Consider the following 9,848-nt stretch of genomic DNA (forward strand, 5'->3'; position numbering starts at 1 on the left):
ACTACGTGGTTGGCGACGTGCAGTCATGGGCCTAGCTGAATGGAGAAGACTTTTAAGCACCGCACATCCCACCTCGGCCTTAATCTAAAAATAAATAAATAGTATCAAAGCAAGACCATCTAAGAAGTTTACCTTAAAAATCAGTCACTTCAGTGATGATCATCCAAAATCTCTTAGTAAAATCTGCTGCTCTATGAACTAAAAAGTGCTACACTCAATGTAATTTTCTTTCGATTCACCCGAGAAAAAAAATGTTTTGAAAAAAGGCAACATTTCAAATAGTTATGTCTTGCTGTAGTGGAATAGTTGCCTCACCAATAATGCAATCAAGTAATCCGTTGACTTGTAAGATAAAGAAATGAGAACGTCGGATAAGTCCCAATTGAAAACTGATGGAAGCTTATACACAGGATTTTGTTTTTACACGATTTTTTTTCGCTCGTATTTTTAATCGCGTGACTTCAATTTACCACCAAATTCTTGCAACATTTTTCAAAAAATCCTGAATAAATCAAAGAAAAATCACGTTATAATTAATATGCGTTAAACATTAAGGATAAGTGTAAAATTAAGAAAATGTAAATCGTGTAAAAACAGAATCCAGTGTATGTTATAACATTCTGAATATGAAGAAAATATAATGCATTGTCAGTCTTGTTAACTTATTAAACATGTTTAAAAGATCAAATAAGAAAAGATTTTCATCCTCCGATAACTTTGTTTTCATCTCTTTATAGGAAAAGGGTTTTCTCAATGCTTCAAACCGTCTAATATCTAACAAATATGTCCACATGTTTGAACTAAACGCAGTTTTATAATTTCAGAAACGATCATTTAGTAATGTGAGGAAAGGAAATGTAATGTATGGAGAAAAACAGTGGTACCATCAATCAATTGAACCGTTGTTCATTATCAATCATAACTCTAAGGCAAGTAAATAACACTCAAAAGTCAAGATGTTGTGAATATGCTTTCAAGAATACAATGCTAAAAAGCCATTTCCTGCAAGAAAAAAATTAGCATCACAGAAGAAGAAAACACACTTTCAAAATAGCAGGAGAATATGTTTACATCAAGAATTGAAGAAATACCTAACTTCATATAACATTACACGGCGAAAGTGTTCTACATTCGATAATAGCTTAGATACATATGATAATCTCTAATAGCGCTATGCGAATCAAACGAAACATGAACTGTCCCGAGACATTGTTTATCGAATCAATTATAGCATTTGAAAAACTTCATTCGAGCTATATTCGAAATCACATGCAACCATAATATAAAAGCGACATAACTACTTTAAAAAAAATCATTCCAATGTTTACCCAACATACCTGTATGCAATCGAAGATGCACCCTCAAGGCCGTTTCTTGCATGAACGTTTTCTCGCACCGCGGGCATTGCAACCGGTCGTCGTCCGTCTTAGACACCTCCGCCAGCAGTGCCGTTATCATACTCTTCTGTTCCTCGGTCTCTTCGGGCAAATTCTGCTTTCGTGGTTCATCTTCACTCTCAGACAAACTGGCTCTGCCTTCGTCTGCCGCTTCCTCATCAGAAGACTCTGCCCGTGAGACCGAGTTGGACTGAACCAGATCTTCCAGCTTCTTCAAGCTGATACGGGGCAGTTTAGCCGCAGGCTCTTCGGTGAAACCATTCGGCTGTTTAAAGTCCAGTTCTTTCAAATGGTTGGAACGATGACATTGTAGAAAATCTTGCCGGATAAAAGATTTGGGACAGAGGTCACACCTGTATGGCTTTTCTCCCAAGTGACGCTTCATGTGATCAATCAACGGGTCACGAGCATCGTAAAACTCATCACAGTAAGTGCAAGCAAATTTCCCGTTCTCATCAATTTCGCCGCCGTGGGACTCGCTATCCGAGGGATGTTCGGCATTGGTGAAATTTTCTCTGCGATCAACGCTGCCATTATGTTCGGTGCGAATGTGTCTCAGCAGACCTCGATTAGTGGCGAACACCCCGGAACAAGCAGTACAGGTAAAAACCTGTTCCGTCGTTTCATGGGATTTTATAATGTGGTATTTGAGATAATCGGACCGCACAAACGACCTGTCGCAGAGCTCGCACTTGTACGGTTTTTCGTTGGTGTGCGTGCGAAGATGCACCGTAAGGGACTTGAACCAAGTGAAGGTCTTGTTGCAATACTGACAGTGATAAATCTGCTGCTGCGTTCGTTCCGCCGTTTTGGACAAAATCGATTCTGCCGCTGCCATAACATCCTCTCCATCATCATCCTCTTCTAAAAGTTCTTGTTTCATCCTTCGAGCTCCCTCAACACCATCTACTTCCGGTGGACCATCCATTGAATCACCACCAGACGCCATACTGGTTAGGAAATTAATATGGTCCTCGTCGATTCCAACTACAATTTCCTGATCCGATCCACCGCCATTTTCATCGCCACCAGCCGTCATCCGAAAGTCACCCAAATCCACATCTCGTTCTCGTTTTACCTTTCCTTCGGCCATTACGTAGTCGCCTAGGGCAGCTCGAACCACAATCAACTTGAAAAAATTCCGTCGTCACCGTGTTGAACCTTCTTTTTCTTTTACTTCGTAGTCTCCTTCCAACAACTTCCTCCGTGAAAAAAGTTGCTTAATCGCTGTCTCTCTTGTCGAAAAATCCGTACCTCAAAATCACAACATTCCCGCAATCAAAACACTTCGATCTATCGCATTGTTCACCATTTCCGGTTCGAAAACACTCCGGAAATGTGAGCAAGAGAAAACTCAACCTATCGCACACACCCGATTTCGCAAAAGTAGTTACTGCGATTCCTGCACACGCTGCTCCGAAATATGTTCCGTCCGTACGTCCGTCGTCGTCGTCGTAACAGAAACCCGTCGTGGTAATCTCGTCAGCATCTTCAGTAGTTGAAGGCGATTCTCGCACACACTAAACCCACATAAAAACACAACACAACCACCGCGAGAAAGCGCATCGTGAAGAGGAAACGTCAAAAACAAACTTTTTGTTTTGACATCTGTTTCAGGCGTTTCGCAGGAAAAGGATAAACCGAGAGCCGCGATCTGATTACGATTTGGTAGCAACATCCCGCTCGGAAAGATCTTCTAGACTTCTACCGTGATATCTCTGAGACAAAAAAATGAGTCTCCTAGATATTTTTCTACGATGTCTAGAACCTGTCAGACCTCAAATCCGCCTCAAATGCAACAACCGTTTGAACCGGTGTCTACCTCAAATTTTAGACGAGTAGACCGTTTGAACCGGAAAGGATTCCCGCTCGGAAAGGTCTTCTAGAAATCTCCCGTGATATCTCTGAGACAAAAAAATTAGTCTCCTAGATATTTTTGGTCGATTTCTAGAACCTGTCAGACCTCAAATCTGCCTCAAATGCAACAACCGTTTAAACCGGTGTCTACCTCAAATTTTAGACGAGTAGACCGTTTGAACCGATAGGGATATGACAGGTGTGGTCTCTTAGATATTACCTCGATATCTTCTAGACTCGAATACCACGGGTCTTCTAGACTTCTCCTAGATGTGGGTACCATATTGCTTCTTCTTTTTCTTTTCTATGTTGATATTTACATAAAATTCCATGAAACACAGCTTTTTTTAGGAAGATATAAAACGTCTTTTTAAATATTTTTATTTTTGAAATTCTCTCGGAAAAACGGATAAGGATCAGAAAAACGGAAAGGATCAGAAAAACTCTTATATTTCTTAGAGGAATCATCTTGCAGTTCCTAGACGAAATCCACCGAAGTTTCTAGAGGAATTAAATTCATGGAGAATTTAACCCGGAATTACTGGAAAGATTATTCCTGAATTTCTGGGGCAATTCTCTTTGAATTTCTAAAGGAGTTCTTCTTGAGTTTCTAGAGGAACTCTCACGGAATTCCGAGAGGTATTTTTGGAAATCTTCCTGGAGTAATTCACTAAGAATTCTAATAAAATTCCGAAATCCTTGGAGGCAGTCCCCCCAAAATTCCTGAATGAAGCCATCCGCAATTCTTCCTGAATTCCTCCCGGAATTCTCCCAAAATTGGATGAGTTTTCCAAGAACCTTCCCCGAATTGCTGGAGACATGCAATACATGAATGCAGGAATTCTTGAAAGAACTGTCTTTCGAGAAATGCGCTCGGAATTCCTATAGAGGAATAGAAAAATGAATAGGCAGAATTAAAAACAATCAATAAAACTGATTATTTGCAATTACCATTGCTCTATGATGATCTCGTGTACTTGGAACTGCTGCTTGGCCTTCAGCAAAAACCGTTCCTGTTGGTGATAGTCGAACCAAGATCTATCCGGTATGCTTTTGGCCCAAAAGTTCCAGCTTTCGGTATACCTTGTTTTCCGATGATGATTTTCTAAACAGGCGAATGACACGTGCAGTTGACTTCAGGCCAGTTTCGAACAGTGTCGCTATACGCTAGATGTTCCTATTCGAAGTGAAAACCGAGGTGAAAACCACGATCAAGCAAGTCTGGAATGTGAGTGACAAGGTTTAGTAAAGTCTCCAACGTGGCGCGTGGCATTTGAACCGTTTCGACGAGTGCACCGGTAGATACACACACAATTGTAAATAGCCGAAAGTACTATTACACGGGACCACGTATAAATGAATCTTGACTAAGGTGGTTTGCGTCTTTTCGAGGTAGATTCCTGTTCGCTTTTAGACATCCTTCCATGCGGGTATGGTCTCTTAGAAAGCTCATAGATAGCTCCTAGATATGGGTACCACAATTCTACTAGATTTTTCTTAGACATTGTGGAGATAAGGGTACCTAATGTCATTCTTCTTCTTATTCATTTTGTTTACATTGTGTGACTTCTGGTAGATTTTATTGCGCGTAAAAAATATGAAAAAATATTTTATTCTTTTATATAGTACACAGCAAAAATTATTGTAATGTACGTTGATGTAAATTCAGCGACGCATAAAAAACTCGATGTAATGACAAAAATCAAATGTGAATGTATATGAAAACATTATTACTATGCATATCTGTAAATAAATATTCTCGCATTTGCACAAAATTCCACGCGGCCCAAACCAACTGAAAGGTACGGCCGCGCTCTTACGATACACCGCACTGAAATGAACTGTCATAATATGTACACAAACATTATTGTTATTCCTTAGGGAACCTGAGTCCATCAGCGGAAAATAACAAATTTCTTAAATATTCATCGATTGTACAGAAAATATAATGGCACACGAAAACATTTTGATCAATGTCCGGCACCGACAAGCGAGTGTCAACACAGTGTACCATTGCCTATACGCATTTTACTTTTTGGGACTGGATCGAGCATCACTGGCGAAGCTATTTGGAAAATCGAAATCCATCATATGTAAGTGGATCAACAAATACGAGTGCAACGGAAGCTTTATGCGGAAGCAACGGATGGTCAATTATCGACGTTTTGGGGCAGAGCAACGACAATGGCTGTTAGATTTGTACTATAAAGAACCGGTACTATTTATTGATGAAGCACGCGATCGCTTCCAGAAGCACTTCAACAAAACCATAAGTGCTGCATCTGTTATTCGGATTCTTCATACAGCTGGTTTAACGTGGAAAAAAATCGAAAGAAGAGCGATCCAAATTCGTAAAGCAGACATTCTACGCTATACAGATGAGTTGGATTCCATCAAGTGGCAACTTCACCAGTTTGTGTTTATCGATGAAGTGTCTTTTGACTCCAGAGATATGCTTCGGAGTCATGGATATGGCGTTAAAGGTCAGAAGGTTCTGTACCGAGGTGAATTCAATCGAAAGCCCCGGGAATCATACCTCTGCTTCCTTGGCCAATCGGGAATGTTGGAATCATTTAGGACCGAAGGTACATTCACCCGAAAAAAGTTTTTTGATTGCATTATTAAATTTGCTGCAGAAAAGCGGAAAGTAGAAACGTATCCTGGCCACCATTCCATATGGATTATGGATGGTGCCAGAATTCATTGCGACAAAAATATCATTTTGTATATTAGATCTCTTGGAATTTAACTTATTTTTTCACCGGCATATTGCCCTATGTTTAACCCTATTGAAGTCATTTTTGGGTTATGCAAAAAGACATGAAACGGCACTATCAAGAGAACAGTAAGAAACCACTTTCTATAACAATCACCGAAACTTTTACGAGATTCAGAAATTATTCATGCACTCAACTATTTAAAAAATGTGGGTATATATCTGGGGGTCTTTTTGATCCAAACATCGGTTTGAACCAATCACTGGGCGAATTTGGTTTTTGAAAGGCGTCACGACGTCTACTTTTCGGTATAAATGTATGCAATAATCATGTTCAATAAACATAAAAATCATATTCAATATAAGTCTTTATTTATATTCAAGAAAAACAATGTAAAACACTCAAATCAGATATGGTCAATGTCCATCATATCACCAACTTTTTCTCGCAACCCTTGGCTGATTACGGTTTCCTGTGGAGCACTCGACGTTTGCATGCCACTTATCATATCTTGGCAAATGTTCAGCTTTTCCTTAACTCCTTGAGCCAGCAATTTCACTTCGAATGCAAGATTCATTAGCTCATCCGCTTTGTCACAAAGCTCTGCAACACCGGTAGACAAATTATCCACAATATTTTGAGCAACCATTAATCCTTGGCGGGTACATTCGCGCTGGTGATGCGTGAATCGCCGTTGCCCACTGAATCCATCCAGAGTCATGACTCTCAAGATGAGAGTGTTCTTCCTTTAACTCACGGACAAGTACATCTAGATGGACGTTACTGGGAGCTCCAGCTCTATCAGTATCTGCTGGCTGCAAAAGGCACTTGTTTACTGCCTCCCAAATAGCTAATGAGCTAACTGACTGCGAATAAGCAAATGCAAAAACAGTCATCGTTTTTTCACGCCAGTGCAGCATAATTTTTCCTTCACCAAGTTGGTCGATTCTGATCAAATTCTTCCGTTTAGTGTCCCTTAGATAGATGAATTTAGCGATGTCTCGAATATCGGGTTTCTCATTCTTAGACCAAGACACTTTTATGCCATCCACCTCACTGACGTCCACTTCCCGGCACAACACAATAGGACAGCCCCATATAAAGGTGTGGCCAAAACTACCAAAAGACCAATTTTCGATTTGGGCGAGTAAAATGTGATGAATACACAGCTAATAACCTATATTTCTATAATCAGGACGGTTCTCATTTTTTAGATTTTTTAGGGAGGGGTGGGGGGCGTTCAAACTAACCCCTCCTAGAAATTATATTTTTACGTTTTTTGGGAAAACGGACAGCTTTGCCATGTTTTCGTTTCAAAAGTAACATATTTATATATCGTTACAAAGCTCTTGAACAGATCTATGTAATAGGCTTGATAATGTAATAATAGCTCCGTCCAGAATTCAGTTTTTAGGAGTTTTGTAAAAGCATATTTTACGCAATATTTAACGAACAAAACAGTTTGGTACCCCGCAATACCCCGCAGTAAAACATCATGCACTACACTATTGAACTCTTAAGCTTTGAGGACCATGAATAAAATTCTGCCCAAATTCACAATTTTGTAAGATACATGAATTTTAAAAATTGCCCATTTTTGCCTTTCTCGTGTACTAAGTATACGTAGTAGCTATATGATCGCTCTAAAAGCATTTAAAAAAGCCCAAACACTAATAGTGTTGTATACCGATCGACTCAGTTCGAAGAATTGAGGTGATGTCCGTGTGTACGTGTGTGTGAATGTCTGTATGTGTGTGAGCAAAAATGGTCTCAACTCTTTTTAAAGCACTTATTCTAAACCGATTTACTCGCAACAAGTTCCATTCGTCTGAGAACGTTGGTTTATTGTTGCCTATTAAAAATAGGCTGGATCGGACTATGGGCTAAAAAGTTATGGCCAAAATACGTTTTCTTATAATGTACGAGAAAGACAACATTACCGCTAGGGGGATTAATCAGGTGTTTTGGTAAACTTCTTATTTTTAAATTTTAATCTGAGTTACTCAATAATGCCACTTTAATTGAATTTGGTGACGAACACAATTTACATAACATTTTAAGGGAAAGGGTTATGCCTTAACGTTGCGCATAATTCAAGAAAAAATCATCTATCATATAAAAAGCGTTACGCAGTGAGAAGGGAAGTTGTTCAAAATTTAAAATTTTGACATTACTACATTATAGGAGCGAATTATAGATTTAACCATAACGTGTCATAACGTGTTGGATGAGTAGTGTGAATAACTCTTTGCCACAATACCTTTTTATAATTATGAAAGAAATCTTAATGAAATATCAAATAAATAATATGACGCTAATTGAATCTGTTCTGCCCTTTTTTGTTGGTTTAATAAGTTCTACTCGGGATTTTGAATGCCAGAAGCTAATAGTACTTTTTTGATCATTTTTGGAAATCTGTATTGCATCCATTTTTCTGTGACACGAATATACAGTACATGACCATTCATATTTTATCTAGAATAAAACAGGCTTAAAAGCCAAAAAGTGACCAAATTCCGTTGGTTTTGTAGAATATGACAAAATCGATGCTATGCCGGAAATTGGCCACATACCCCATTGAAGGCTCAGAAAAAATATTTTTCTTTTCTATCTATGTTTTTATGATGAATACCACCGTTTATTGCAGGATTCATAATTTTGGCCCAAAATACCTCCTTTTTTCCTATTGTGCACAAGTGGGGTTCAACGAAATACCAAAGACACTTCAAGACTTCCGCTAGGGTATTTCCCGACACTTTTTCTGGCACATTCTTTTTCAAGTTTACACACAAACCACTTTTCTGCCTGGTGTATTTTTTGACGATGAAATCAGCATGAAAGAAAAACTTCTTGTGTTCTGCATCTACGTTGTCATTTTCATCGCATGAGATGGACAGATTATCTCCGACTTCAACATCGTCTAAAATATACGGAAACTCGTGGTACAGCTCCGATCCACACGCAGCTGCTAGTGGATCCATTTCCTGCTGTGATTCGTCCAAGTACTCTTCCTCTCCCGTACTTAAATTTTCGACAACATTTTGACTTAGCTGGTCCATCGCTGTAGAGCAAACACAGTTCATAAATTCACTTAAATATTTCAATTTGAAATAAAGAGTATTTTACCTGTGATAAGATGCAGCAGCAGCCGTAGAAGCGATTTGTTGAATACAAAATTTCGGACTCTGCCTTGCGATGTGAATTTGACAATTGTTTGTTTTGCTTTACCAGTGCTGGCAAATATGTCAGATTTTTGGTCAATGCGTACCAGTGATAGGAGATTTGGCAATAAAATAGTTGGCAACCATTGAGCGGCCTTTAATTTGGCGAAATAAGCAGTTGGTGCGGCGTGTACGTTTCAGTGAATGACTCAATAATATGCTTTAAATCTTGCACATGACATTAAACTGGCGGTAGAAGTAATCATCATCCGTTGGGCTGCAGATCAGATGGACGTTTGCAGAACTCTTCGGGATCATTACGGCTGATGGGATCGAAGGGAGCTCCATAAACTGACCCCATTTCATGACGAACGCGAGACAATATTAGGTCATGTAACGGAAATTCTCGTTGTACAGTAGACCGAACTAACTCTGGAATGGTGTCATGGCAGCTTCCACAATCGAATGTTTCATCAGGTTGTCGATTTCCCAGTCATCCTTCGTATATGAATTTGCACGCATCCAGGTGGATGTGGTTGATGGCGACCTATATCGACGTACGTGCATGACGTTGAATCTCCAAACAATGGTGATCTGTGAAATAAGATATAAATCTCTTAAATTTATAATCTTTTATGCTAGCAACACTTAAGCAGTAGAACTTACAGATATTTTCGTTGACCGAATCACCGGAACCACCTTCAGACTGCAGAACT

General features: G+C 39.3%; 1 protein-coding gene and 1 pseudogene across 1 annotated transcript in view; one reads left to right on the top strand and one right to left on the bottom strand.

Moving 5' to 3' along the window:
• LOC134224415 (zinc finger protein Xfin-like) overlaps positions 1-2,969 on the bottom strand; it is a 46,670-nt gene extending 43,701 nt beyond the window's left edge. Inside the window, exon 1 of the mRNA XM_062703752.1 lies at positions 1,338-2,969. Within this exon, the coding sequence (XP_062559736.1) occupies positions 1,338-2,490 (1,153 nt within the window). The 5' untranslated portion in view covers positions 2,491-2,969. The remainder of the gene's footprint in view (positions 1-1,337) is intronic.
• A 2,192-nt stretch (positions 2,970-5,161) lies between these two features.
• Positions 5,162-6,225, top strand: LOC134222472 (uncharacterized; annotated as a pseudogene).
• Positions 6,226-9,848: the final 3,623 nt, after the last annotated feature.

This window comes from Armigeres subalbatus, chromosome 3 (genome assembly GCF_024139115.2).
Source record: "Armigeres subalbatus isolate Guangzhou_Male chromosome 3, GZ_Asu_2, whole genome shotgun sequence".
Classification (NCBI taxonomy): Eukaryota; Metazoa; Arthropoda; class Insecta; order Diptera; family Culicidae; genus Armigeres; species Armigeres subalbatus.